Raw genomic sequence first — 14664 nt, 5'->3', positions numbered from 1 at the left:
GAAATACTGGAATTTAGTAACAAACACATAATGGAATACATGACTAATATACAAATATTATTTACCCGTACTAGGATATTTGAGCTTGTGTCCACCTAAACCTGCATCTACATTCTGTATTAAAGTGACTTGTTGATGAACTGCTCAAGTTAGATTATTGGTATTTTGTTTTCATTTAGGCCATAGAGAATGCTTTAAAAAGCTGTTAAACCCACCCCCCAAAAACAAAAATTCTTTCCTTTAAAAAACATGAAACCTGAAACATCCCAAACAACATTGCCTCTCTCCACATGAAAACATGCGCTTGATCATTAGAAACAAGCATATAAAATACAAGAAGCTGAAATAGCATAAAAGCCACCCTTTTATAGCTGGCCCCAATCCAGTACAATCTTGAAAGAAGGGCCAAGGAAGGAGGTTTACAAAATGGTTCCCTACAACACTTGTTATAGAAAATATAACATTGTATCAGTCAATCCAGCAAGAACTTCCAGTACAGTCTCTGCACAAAATGTGCTTGAGTTCACTATTGTTTCCCCACCAACTTGCTGAAAACATCATAGACCTCTGGTTTCTCCTCTGCAAACTGCTCCACTGTGTTTTTTTGCAGCCAGTCAGATGAACGCATTTGCTGTTGCAGAAGGCCAATAAGATCACCCAGAGTGGCACTACCACTAGAGACAGGCTCTTGGCGATGGGACACAAAGATCACTTCATCTGTGCTGTCTGCTTTTCCTTCTGAGTCAGACTGGCAGGACTGGGCTTTATTTTCAATCAGGATTTCATGTTCGCATTCTTCTAGAACCTCTCGAATCCTCTGCATGCCTGGCAGAAAAGGTGGACAGAAGAAAAGTTGATTGGAATGAGTAGCTAAAGTGCCAAAACTGCTGAGAGGGGACAGCATCAAACAAGCCTAACAAACTGTCACAACCCCGTGCAGAAGCTGCAGCTAACCACTTTATGGCTTGCCCCACATTCCTGGTCCTACATGCATATTCCGAAGAATAATGTAAGCCAAAGGTTCTCAACTTTGGGGTGGGGGGAGGGGAAAAAGATGCTGTATTTCTTTCTAGTTTCAATTTGCCATATTCTCCTAAGATTCCTCCAGTTGCCTATAACAATTGCTTTCAGAACTCTTCGTCCAGTCTATCTATCCCTTTACTGTAAAGTGAACTCCATCGATTTATGTGATTTATCCCGGCCGATTTAATATAACTCCTAGTAGCAAAAAGGAAGAAAAAGTCCCGAAGGCAGGGAGCAAATATGTTAAAAAGATGAGGAAACAATGGTATGCTCATCGTTAACTCTGGGGTGTAAGGCAGGCGCATGTAGCTGCCCGTTGCACCCTGGACTGGGGCTGCAGCAACCGCATGCGGGGCCTCCGGAGGCACAGAAGCTTCTTTTAGCGTCCTGGAAGAGGACATCACAGGTGTGATGGCAGCGCATGATGATGCTCCTTCTGCGCTGTGCCATTTAGGTGCTGTGGCCACAGTGGTGTCATCATGGTGTGTGCCATGTAAATGGGCACTGCCAAATGGCACCATGAGGGCGGGGTCATGGCATCAGCGTGTGGGCGATGCCGTGACTCCTCCCACGGACGCGCTTTCTTTCCGGCCTCTCTCAGTGAACACAGCCTATCAGACATGTCTGACTCTTACCTGGGGCATAGTTTACCAAAAAAACAGGGGGAGAGCAGAAGGGAAGGAAAGTGGGAGACTTCATCTGGTACAAGAGAACTGCAGTCGGAGGGATTAATCACATCAACTGTTTTGATTGTTTTAATGTTGCAACAGTTTAATTACGAAATATTTATATTTTGTATTTTTGCTATATTGTTTTGTTTTAATTTATAGGTGCCTTGAGTCCTTGCGGGTGGAGCAGGAAAAGATGACGATGGTGGTGATGGTGATGAGGACATTAATTTAAATACTGTTTATCATATAATAATAAATAATAATAAACAATCACTGTTTTCAGTGGAAAATAATATTAATGAGGAGGAGGGGGAAGAGTGGGAGGACTAATCAGAGTTGGTTTACTTTCAGCTTTCAAAAGAACATACCTACAAAGCTACTACCAGTCAGGTTTGAACTGGCTGGGATTACCTGTAGTCTCAGATGTTATGTAATACATAACCCTTGGTGTATCTCCCACTATTCAAAGCTTTTAAATTGTAAGTGTTAGGGATGTGGGAGCAATGCTGGTTCCAGGAGGAGCTTTTTAAAGCACGGTTTTCCGTTGACTTCCGCTTTAAACGGCTTCTTTGGGAGTGGCAAGGGCATTCTCAGTCTAACTTAAATAAAATTATTTTTTAATAATTAAAAATTAAAAATGGTGGGGAAGGGGTCCCTTGATGACCTAACACAATTGGGAGTGGGTCTGCATGCTGCCCTAGACTCCACTTTTTCAAACACAATAGAGTACTGAAATGGATAGCATATGGGCCAATGGTCCGATGTATCAAGCTATAATACCGGACAGGTGGGCTAACATCTGCCTCATCAGTTCACAGTGAGAAGAATAGCACGACCTAGCTGAAGGCCCGATCCATCTTGTCAGCAAGATGATGCGGAACCAGCCAGGCCTCACTGCATCAAACCTTCCCATGAGAGAGCAGACCTTGTGTCCAAGAAGCGCCTCCAGAGTTGTTTTCTTCTTCAAATGTTCTTCTACGCAGGTACTGGAATCAGTTAACATTAAAATAAAGAGTCAACAAACTATCAGAAGGAGAAGTGATATTCAGTTGCTCTTGTGCAGGAGAAACTGAAGACCTATGATCCTCAACATGGTAAGTAGAAGTGAGATTCAAGCAATGCTAAGGCCTTGCCCATCAAAGATAAGAACAGATTTAATAGAGATAAGGAAACATTTTTCCTGTTCTTGAGAATGTGGCAACATTGGTTTAAATGGGGTTAAAGAAAATGGGAACACTTTCAAATTCTTCCTGTGAACTAAAAAGAAAAAAAATGTGATTCTTATACATTTTTCTTGATGGTAGTTAAAAACAAAATGCGTGTGTGCCTTCAAAACACTTTTGACTAATGGCACTACATTAATTCATAGGATTTTCTCAGAAAAAAATATTCAGAGGGGGTGGTTTGTCATGTCTTTCTCTGAAATATAATCTAAGCAATGGTATCACATGGTGGTCCTCCATCCAGGTATTACACATGCCTGACCTGCTTAGCTTCCAAATTAGATGGGATCTGGTGCCTTCAGTATTTAAGCCTGCCACCTTATCCCTAGATGTTTCAAGCAGGTAGACTAAAGATGATGCCGTAGACCACATATATTGCCTACCCAATACTGGTCTCCTCTGTCAGACAATGGTTTCCAGAATATAAGCAGAGATCTTTCTTATCAGTTGCTATCTGATCCATTTTGGGGGGAGAGATCTATGGTTGAAAATGGGACCTACTGCACGGAAAGCATATTGCCTTGTCATTGAAAAGTGGTTCCTTCCCAAAATTTTAGGTAAGTATCAAATCATTACCAACACAAGCAATCCAACTAAAACACTTCACAAACATTAAAATGTAAGTCCATAGCAATCCAGCATCCACAGCAATCATATCTGAGGGAGAGGGGGTGAGCCATCCCACCAGGCTCCCCAAAGGAAATGGCCCTTCCCAGAAGGCTTCTGGCTCCATCCTCCACTCCCTTCCCCTTTTGTGTCATGTCTTCTTAGACTGTAGCCTGAGGGCAGGGAACCGTCTAATTAAAAGATTGTATGTACAGTGCTGTGTAAATTTACAGCGCTATATAATAAAGCTTAATAATAATAAATAATAATATCTATTCAGAAAAGCGGTGCATATGAATACACACCCAAAAAACTCAACATAACTGCCTCATAAAAAGTACCTAAACAAAGTCATTTATATATTTACAGGTAGGATAGGCCTACAAAAAACTATTTTAATAAATAAATTTTGGAAACTGCTACTCAAGTGAGAAGGGTATAAATCTTATTAAATACACACACTCACACTCACACCGTTATGCTCAACTATAAGTCAACCTCATGTAGAAGTTGAGGGCAAGTTTTGGGGACAAAATTATGGATTTTGATATGACCTGTGGATAAGTCAAGGTAAAACGTAGGGGCACATAACAAAAGATCTAAACGATGAAGCAAAGAAAAACGCAAAAGAACTTACAACATTCCAGCAGGCATACTGTTTGTGCTCACACTAAAGGCTGGATGGATAAGAAGTAAAGGAGTCAGTCCTTCCAGGACAGATAACACTCTTGCCTTTCACCAGGGGATAGTTTTTGTTTTTAATAAGAGTTAGTACAATACTTACATTGACCTGTGGATAAGTTGACTAAGGTTTTTGGGTCAATTTTTAAATTTAAATTTCGACTTATACATGAGTATATATGTATATATCTAGGGCCATGATCCTAAGCTGGCGAGCATAACTACATAGACAGCAGAAGCTGGTGCTGGAGGCAGCAGGGCTCACTTACCTGGTGGCTTCCCAACACACCCTGTGGTCATCGCATCTGTTTTGTCATGTGAGGGCAGAGCTGTGCCCACACAGAGTGAGTCTGTAACTGGTCCATTGCACTTTAGGGCAAGATACCTATTCCTACACAAGATTTTAAAGCACAGCCAGGAGTTAAGCTGATGCCGTCCCAACAGGAATCCAGCCTACCTTTATTTCATCCTGAAATCAGAGACCTTTTAAGAATCAAAACGTAAGAGCTGAGTGATTAGGCAAAGGTCTATCTAGTCTAGCATCCAGTTTCCCATTGTGGGCAACCAGTGCCCAATTAAACTTGTACAATTAATGCAGAAAAGCCCTCTATCCTGGCTTTCCATTTTCCTGTTGATTAAACACCCAAGGAGTGGAACAGGGACATAGCCAAGGGGGGGGGTTCTTGGGGTCCGGACCCCCCCTTCCATTAGAAAGAATGGTGTGTGCGGCTGCACCGCCGCACTCAAGCCCCATAATGGTGGCACTTAGTCTGGACCCCCCCTTCCTAAAATCCTAGCTATGTCCCTGAGTGGGAATGTGCTTGCCTTCCTCTCCCACTTCCCTCTCTTCCTGTTTCAGCTACTTTCCAAGGAATGAATTGAAACAGTGTTTCTTAGTTGTCATGTATTAATATATTGGACATTACATGTTTTGTGTAGGCCAATGTTACTAAGCACTCAAGATGCAACAGGACTTTTAGTGATTTCAGCAGCACAGAACAACCCACGATTCTCACCTGTAAACTCATCGCTTCATTGCTTTACCGTGTGAAGGGATTTTGAAGAGAAAGATGTGTTGAATGGATGTTCATATCGAGAAATAGATACTTATTCCATCACATATGTCACTGTTATACCTATTGCCAGGATGTCTGTGTTTTGCTTTGAACATTGTTCATAATATTAATGGTCACTATCATGGTCTTCATTTCACCCATAACCAGTAACTGTATACATCCATGAACCTCATGTCATACTAAAACATTAATCTTATTGGTGTCACATGATGCTTGTCATGGGAGCCTCTGCTATCTGTGTTAGCTCTCCATCCAATTTCAAACCCTGAAAGTCGGTCCGTGTTCAATATTTTACAGAGAGTATCAATACAGAGCCAGTCTTCCTGACTTGCTTTCCTTGTTATAGAAGTAATGAAAGAAAGAAAAAAAAAAGGGGGGGGGGCGCTAACTGTCACTCCTTTCCTCAGAATAGCTTACCAGAGCATAGCTAGGTCTATAATTGCATATTGTTATAATAGCAAAGTGGAAACCTCATGTTCTGTGCCGTATACCCATGACTCAGAGCATGGAAAAGGTATTATTGAAATTAAACAATTTCCAGACTCCCCCAGCCAAAATTGTTTTATGGTCTGAATAACAGATTTTGTATGCAAAACAACAGATGAGTCCTATTGGGTGTTTATCTTCCTTACAAAAACAATCTGTCTTCCTTGTTTAAAAGAATACTGTACTGGGCCAGATGGACCCTTGGGTTTGATCCAGAGGATCACCTCTCTCTAATGACTACTAACCTTTCGGAGTCAATCACAACAAAGAGGCCCGCATTGCGATGAGGAAGGGACAACCCAAGGGTCTTCAGCTCATCTGTCACAAAAGTTGGGCCGCTTTCAGCCTGTCATGATTGGTCCGTAAGAACACCTGGTTGATCCAGTCTAGCCAGAAGAAAAGAAGACACTTAGGGAGGATCAAACACGTCCACATACTAACTTGTTTCTTGTTGATTTTGCAGCTAAATGTGTGAAATAACCCCAATGAAAAGCTTATGCTTCAGGCATAGAAAAATTCAAAGCCAGAATCATCCAGGCCATAGTATTTTCAATTCCTATGCATGGATGTGAAGCTGAACAGTGGAAGAAAGCTGACAGGAAGAAATCAACTCATCTGAAAATTAGTGCTGGTGAGAGTTTTATGGATAACATGGACAATGAATGGCTTTAAGAGAAAATCAACCCTGAATTCTCACTAGAAGTGAAAATGACTAAAGTGAGGCTATCATACTTTGGACATATTCATGAGATGATACAACTCAGTTCATAAGAAATAATGCTTGGTAAGTAGATGAGTAGCCGAGAAAAAGGGGGAGACTGCATAGGTGGACTGACTTCAGTCAAGGAGCAGTTTTTGGGAGTGGGTTAGGGAGCTGGGTATGTTTGCTTGGGAAGAGCAGGTTAGAAGCGACAAGGTAGCCTGTTTAAATAGTTTGAAGGGATATCATATTGAGGAGGACACGTTTTTTTCTGTTGTTCCAGAAAGAAGTAACACAAGCAAACACAGGAAAAGGATTCCCCTAAATATTGGGAAGAACTTTCTGACAGTAAATGCTGTTCAGCAGTTTGAATATGCTGCCTCAGAGTGTGGTGAAGTCTCTTTCTTTGGAGATTTTTTTAAACAAGCTCACGGCCACCTGTTGGGGTGCTTTGTGTATTCCAACATGGCAGTGGCTTGGAATGGATGACTTTTCCAACTCTATGATTCTAAGGAAGCCATGGCCCCAAGTGTTCACAAGCCTGAGGTCAAGGATGACCTCCTATTGGAGGTCTCTCATCATAGGGCTGCCATAAGTCAATTTGATTTGAAGGCAAATAACAACAACAAGGAAATGGGCACATTCTGCTCGTTTTATCTGATCTGTGACCCATTCCCATATACAGACCATTGCTGGTAACCATCGAATGAGGACTTACCATATGAACCAGGTTAGATAAGAATACATTGAGAATTTCCACCACTACCACACACACTGCAGGACATTAGAATAGTTACCCATCCTACTGCTTTCTTATTTTTCCTTTTTCCTTCTCCATCATCAAAGATTTCAAGCTTAACATCACTCAAAATCTTTCCTTGTCTTATTTGTTTATTACCACATGTCTGTCTCTACCGTGACATTATCTGGTTTAGGTGTTACACAAAGAGTTGCAATGTGGTGAAGGCACCCTTTAAAAAGCACGTTTCACACCATTGACTATCTATCTTCTCACCCAATACCATGCAGAGGGATCCTTCTATTCATTCACTGAACACATGGAGAATTAAGAGAAGGCTGCACTTGCTGACCTGCCAACAGTATCAATACAATGTTGGCAACACACTCATGAATCCACACATTGTCAAGATGTCTGAAAAGTGTCCCTGAGTAGGTACCGCACAGTTACAAATAGTGTTGCAGCCATATATCAAAAACAGACCTTTCATACATTTGAATGAATGCAAAGAAGTTGGGGGTATGGTCTCACACGATCTTGCTTTCCTCCTTATACCTTTGTGGCATTTGTTTTCATATGGACAGGACTTCATAAACAGATTATTTTATACTTGACTGCATTAGGGTATCTTTTAAATTTACGCTCCACCAATTTTTCAGCCATCTTCAATATATATTCTGAGTCATAGCTTTTAACCTCTTTTGGGTTCTGCATCCCTTGAGAATCAAATGAACTATATGACCCTTGTTTATACCGGATGGGAAATCAAACAAAATATACTTTTATTGCAGTCAGCTTATGGACTCTCTGAAACTCCTCTGAGAATTTCTATTCAATTATAAGATTATGAACACTGTTCGGAAAGCAGCAGTTTCAGCCAAGTCACTTGGAAGAAAAAAATACTGAAGGTCTCAGCATCCTGTATCTCACCTCTGTCTCTGGACAACTGTGCAAGTTTGTATTGCATAGGTCCACAGATTCCATGGAAGTAAACACAAGGAAGCAACGCGCACTGATGACACTTTGTTAGTGTGTACAAGGTTCCAACCGAATGCCAGAGATAGCAAAATCCTGTCAGTGTGGAGTAGGTAAATAATTACGCCATATTAAACATGAGTACATCTTTTTCCAACCATATTTTGTTACTCAGTTTCTCACACATGGTCCAGATCTTTGGATAATACAGTACCACTGTAACTTGAGAAAATAGCACTCACCTTAGTAGTTCCCACATGCATGGGTTCTCTGTGGATCGGGTACTCTGCAAATAAAGGATTAAAACAGTATTTAGCAACAATTGGCAGAGCTTTCTTGATATGGACCCGCAGTTCAATCTCCAGATGACATTACTGTGTATTGTGCTGTGTTTTTAAAAATAAGGCTTCATTCTTAAGAGCCAACTAGACTTAATGTGCATGGGATAATACAGAAAAGTGCATGTAGTCCAAGGAGAGCACGACAGAACATTTTTCTTTTCAGTAAACAGTCATCACAAAACACTCACTCCAACTGTATGTCAGCCAGTATGTTTGCATGATTAGTAGTACTGAACTGAGATGTGGGGATTCAGATTCAGGTCCCTTACTGAGCCAAGAAAGTAACCAGGAGGCTTTGAGGCAGGTCACTCTTTATCAACCTGACCACAATTACAGGACTATTCTGAAGCTAAAAGGAAGAAAGTCATGTACACTGCCTTGACAAATACTGAGCGAAAGGTGATGTATAACAATGATAATATATAACATTTGCATTTCAGTGAAAACTGCCATTGAAAATACAAACAGCAGAGTACTTAAAACAAAAAACAGGACACACGCAGGGAACTCTCCCTCCACCCATCTCCACTGTGCTCAAGCTTCTCTTCTGTTTACATATATGGAAAACCTAATTTAGTTTCTCACCAAATACCACACACACATGTTTACACGTGACCACACAAACGTTACAGACTTAATTGGTTTTCACACACAGGCTGAGAACAGTTCAGGCTTCGAGGGGGTGCTGAACTCTATCTCCCAGCATTCCTCACCACTGAATATCTGGTAGGGCTGATGAGATCTCTAGCCCACAATATCTGGAGGGTTATACAGTTCCCCTCCTTGTTCTAAATGTGCGGGAAGTGCTTGAACAAATGCCCTGTAAATGCAAAGATGAAATATCACTAATTGTACAGTGTGCTTCTCCCTTAGAATTGAAAAAGGTAACACTGATGACAAATGGTGTTAGAAAACCCATGCTTACCCCTGGCTATTCTGTGAAGAAGCACAGGAAGCATTTCTTCCCAAATTACAAGGAATGTATCACACTAGTTCTTACAAAAGAAATTGTGTAGTTCCAATTTCTGACATGGGGGGCCTTGTACATCTCTGAATCATTCTTTGCCAGAATGCTGTTAACTTAGTACTATTTTTTTCACCAAGTTTAACATATTGACAAGTGTCACTATAGGTGACTAAACACTGAAATTGGATTTACTCTCCCTTTCTAGCACACGTGTGGAATGTGGCAGAATCATCAAAACTGGACAGCATGTAGATCTCATCCACAATAACATGCAATTCATGCCTAGGACAGAAAGATAAAGAGAGAGGGAATTTTTTCAGTAATGGGTAGGGAGATTACTGGGTAGCCGGAATTGGAGCTGCCTATGAAAATAATTTCAAATCACAGAGCCAAAAGGAGCTAAAGCATCATATCTACCACGCTACAGTCACTCTCTCCCTGCAGGAAACCTCAATCACATCAGGTTTCCCTATAAATATTCTCTTTTTCTGACACACACGGTAAAGACGCAGGCAGCTTTGATCTAATTCTCCCTTGAATAGTTAGTTTTCCCACAAGAAAACACAAGATCACAGCATTCAACCCCACTTTTGCTTCTCTAATTCACCATTCAGACATCTGGAGATTTTCCTGTTCCTTGAATGACCTTCACTTTTACTTTTTCTGCCTTTTATATAGAAACTCTCTCCTTGATATGTTTGGTGCCACCTTTCAAATCTCTCCCCTGACCTAGGCACAGTGCTTCTACTGGTTGTATTTTTAATTGACAGCTGTTTTCAGAATGTGATTCTGGGGTACTATTTCTGTGGTCCCACAGCGGTTGTGCTATTGTGTTCACTATGATGTTCACTGTCTATGTAAAAATTACTAATGAGGCAGTGCGTAGGTCTGAGTGCAGGGTCTGTCATATCCAATGCTAATAGCTGGATCTTAAATTAATGAAAACTATTCAAGTTTAAAAGGAGTGAGATATATCGGTTGGGCAGGGAGGGCAAAGTGTGATCTTCAAACTGTTACTGAAACTCCCATTTTTTACAATTACCTATGTTAAGGCTGGTGGAAGAGTTGCACCCTGCAGGAAAGATCTCTGATATTTTCTCTGTCCAGGCTGTGTGAAAATTTAATTTTTAATTGCATCAGTTCAACTAAGTTATTTGTATTTCACCAAAATTTCCAATAGAGTGTTAATGTGGGATAGTAGTTTGGTGCTGGACTAGAATCTGACAGACCAGGGTTCAAATCCTGCTCTACCACTGAAACCTACTAGTTGACCTTGGACAAGTGACACTCTCTCAGTTTCAGATGAGGTATGGCAACCCTCTCTGAACAAAACTTTGATAGAACTGGAATGACAGATCATCTTAGGGTTACATGGTTGAAACAACTTGAAGGTACACAACACACACACACACACACACACACACACACTTCAAACAGATTAGGCAACCTAAGGTATTGTCGTCTTTTGAGGTTTCTGAGATTTTCATACCTTTGGCAAACTCCAGGAAGCCATGTAACTCTGAGATAGAATAAATGTCCCCCAAGGATTTTGTGGAATTCAGAAGGATAAAACCCTTACCCTGACACCCTAGAAAAAAAAAGATAATCAGAGTCATTAAAAAAAAACTATGCACACAATATAATATATTATAATATACACAAATATAATATAGCCTATCAAGAAATTCCTTATCCCGAGAGAAGAGTGGTCTGTATAGAATTTAGCAGCCTTTGTATGGGAAACAGCTAAGAATCTTGTGGCTTCTTAAAGATCAACACATTCACATTTGTAGACCACATCCCACACCCTCAGACATAAAATAATTTATCCTGCAATGTAATGCTGTATGTGTATTTGTATATATGCAACACACATGGTTAATGGAGTGGCAATTATTAACAATGAAGTTGTTAAAATGGCAGGAACTCTAACAGTAAGGTTGTGCCAAAGTATGTTATGAGAAGGAATGCGGGGGAAGGAGTGATGTAAAAGCTCTTTGGCATTATTAGTTAATTGGGCTGGACCAATGTTGCTACCTCCCTTACACGCAAACATTCCACACACGTCCCTGTAAAAGGTAGTTGGCCATCAATCCACACAAAAAACATGAAACACTACCAAAACAGCTAGACGATTCCTTGGAAGTGAAATACTTCAAAACTATGTACATCCAAAACTTTTACATCACTCCTAGCAAGATCCTATCAATTCCCACTTTATGTGGAAGTAAACCCAGAAAATGTAAGATTTCTCAAACTACCCTCTGATGTGCATCCTGCAAGGCCTTCCTGAGCTTATCCACAGTGTGGAATGGAGGACGGGTGTGAGTGCCAGTGATCTGAAACATTACCAACAATACAGTAAATGACTCCCCCATGATAGCTTTTCTGAACCAAACAAGAGCTATTGCTATTTCATACAGCAAGAAGCCAAGTCATGGCTCAGCTCCCTTCAACTATATATAACAGGGATAATTTTTGTTAAAACACTTCCAGGTGTATCACAAAAAGCAGCTATTAGCAGAGGATGGGAGTTCATCTTTTATCGGGGAGTTGGATATTCACTTATGTGTTAATAGGAATACAAAGATGACAAACTGCTAATTCAAACACAAGCAAAATACTAAGGTGTCTGCAGTAATAATAATTGAGAACAAGGCCAACCCTGGCACAGTTAGGGTAAAAATCACCCAGCTACAGCCAAAAACATGATGTTTATCACACTATACTCTTATAGTGCTACTATTCCACTTTCACTGCTCGCTGCCTCCTGTTGCATTCTGGGATTTGCAGTTTTAAGGAGGGGTATTTGAATTCTCAGGACGATCTCTGCCTGAGAATTCTAAATACCCCTCTTAAAACTGCAATACCAGATGCAACAGGAGGGCAGCTAGAGCAGTGAAAGTGGAATAGTAGCATATAAGAGTATAGTGTGAAACATCAATGTGCATAGCAGATATGGAAGCAAACACCTCCCAGTATTGGTCTTGGTTCTCTAACCAATTTCTACTTTATATGTTGTTAGCCACCTTGGGTCCCACTTTTGGAGAAAGGCGGGATAAAAATAAAATTAATAATAATAATAAATCAACTTCAAAATCTGCTTCACAGCTCCAAACCTAGTCCACACACCGGAGTCAAACCACACTGCTACTTCAGCCATAACTCTCAACCAACCAAACATTCCAACTATCAATATTTTTTCTGTTGTTTAAAGACATATTACACCAACAAAAGGTTGTCTATACTGCTTTAATGATACACAGAAGGAAATATATCCCACCAACAAAAAAGCAAGAATCAATAATAATAATAATAATAATAATAATAATAATAATAAATTTTATTTAGATCTCCCGCTTCTCCCTTCAGATCGAAGCGGGATTACAGCAGTAAAAACATCATAACATACATAGATAATACAAAATACATCAATCAGAAATAAAAAAGGAGGAGTTGTTACAGTATTGCTCACAGTCGTAAGAATTAAGTCATCGTATTCAGATGTTCAAAATCAGTTTGAGGAGATCCGTTGGATAGGCCTGCTGTAAGAGATCTATCTTCAATGCCTCTTGAAGGCTTCTAAACTAGGTATAAGATGGATCCCTTCCGGTAGGTTGTTCCAAAGTCTAGGGGCGTTTTACAAGAGGTGGTTTTCAACCTGGTTTTGGGGTGTTCTAATATTTTGGTGCCAGATGTCCTGAGAGTGCGGGGCAGATTATGTAGGAAGAGGCGTTCCCTTAAGTAGTTCAGCCCAGGCCATATAGGTCTTTATAGGTAATAACCGACACTTTGTATTGCGCCCGGAAGCTAATCGGCAGCCAATGTAGAGATTTCAACACCAGTGTAATATGCTCTGATCTCGGTGTTCTGGTGATCAGTCTGGCTGCAGCATTCTGAATCAGCTGGAGCTTCCGAACTTGGTACAAAGGTAGCCCAATGTAGAGCGTATTACAGAAATATAAACAAGAGGTTACCAGTGCATGTACTACTGTCCCCCTGAGTCAGGTAGCGATGCATTTGGCATATCAGCTGAAGTTGACACCATGCACTCTTGGCTATCATCTCCACCTGAGATGTCAACTGTAGAGACGAGTCCAGGAGTACTCCCAATTGCGAACTTCATTCTTCAGGGGAAGTGTGACCCTGTCAAGGATGGGTTGGGAAATCTCCTTCCCCAGACCAGGGGCACCTATCACGAGCACCTCCGTTTTCTCTGGATTCAGCTTGAGTTTGTTTTCCCTCATCCAGCCATTACTGACTCAAGGCAGGCATTCAGAGGAGAAATGCCATCCTTAGTCACTGCAGCAGTCGGAGACATAGAGAAGTGAATGTGGGTGTCATCGGCAATACGTGTAGCACTGCACCCCGAGGCAGCAGGACTGGCCCCAGCGCCGAGGAGGGCGGGCTGCCCACAGTGCACCGCCGCCACTGCCACCCGCCCACAGCTTCCTGTAGCCCTGCGCACGCCTGCAGGGCTGCGCGCAGGGCTAAATAGGAGGAGTTTCTCCTCCTGGGGCTGGCCGGCCAATGGCTGCTGGCAGGGGGCGGGCTGTTGCAGCTCCAGCCTGCCCCCATTGGCCAGCTAGCCTCAAGAGGAGGAGCTCCTCCTCTAGCAGGGAGGGAGGGGGGGGCGGGGGTCCTCCTCCTCCTTCCCTCCCTTACCGTGGCTGCCAGACAGCTGCGGTGAGGGAAGGAAGGGGGCGGGGGTCCTCCTCCTCCTTCCCATCCTTCCATTCCCGCGGCTACCAAGCAGCCGCAGGCAGGGAAGGAAGGGGGCGGGGGAAGAGGAAGAGGAGGGAGGAAGGAAGGAGCAGGAGGAGGAGGGAGGAAGGAAGGAGGAGGAAGGAGGAAGAGGAGGAAGGAGGAGGAAAAAGAAGAGGAGGAGGAGGAGGACTTCCGCGGGCTCCTTCTCGGCCCATGCAGCCCCAGGCCTCCCTCCGGAGAGAGAGGCCTGGGGCTGCAAGAGCCGTGGAGAAGCCCAGGAGGCAGCCTGCCCAAGCCCTTCCCTTCGGCCGAAAGGGCCCCGGGAGCCCTTTCGCCCAAAGGAAAGAGCCGAAGGGAAGGACCTGGGACGGGTGCCCAAGTCCTTCCCTTCGGCCGAAGGGCCCCTTGGAGCCCGTTCAGCCGAAGGAAGGGACCGAGGAGGAGAGGGCGTGCACGTCTCCTCCTCCCT

General features: G+C 42.3%; 1 protein-coding gene across 1 annotated transcript in view; it reads right to left on the bottom strand.

The window, feature by feature from the left end:
- Window positions 1-526: 526 nt before the first annotated feature.
- The window catches only part of LOC121926610, a 31397-nt gene continuing 17259 nt past the window's right edge, over window positions 527-14664 (bottom strand). Inside the window, exons 8-12 of the mRNA XM_042459721.1 lie at window positions 11750-11827; window positions 11068-11076; window positions 8423-8466; window positions 4474-4595; window positions 527-825 (exon numbers count right to left, since the gene is read on the bottom strand). Of these exons, the coding sequence (XP_042315655.1) occupies window positions 527-825; window positions 4474-4595; window positions 8423-8466; window positions 11068-11076; window positions 11750-11827 (552 nt within the window). The remainder of the gene's footprint in view (window positions 826-4473; window positions 4596-8422; window positions 8467-11067; window positions 11077-11749; window positions 11828-14664) is intronic.

The sequence above is a fragment of the Sceloporus undulatus genome, chromosome 1 (genome assembly GCF_019175285.1).
Source record: "Sceloporus undulatus isolate JIND9_A2432 ecotype Alabama chromosome 1, SceUnd_v1.1, whole genome shotgun sequence".
In the NCBI taxonomy this organism is placed as follows: Eukaryota; Metazoa; Chordata; class Lepidosauria; order Squamata; family Phrynosomatidae; genus Sceloporus; species Sceloporus undulatus.
Note: the sequence above shows the minus strand (reverse complement) of the source record. Positions and strands in the feature narration are given on the sequence as shown.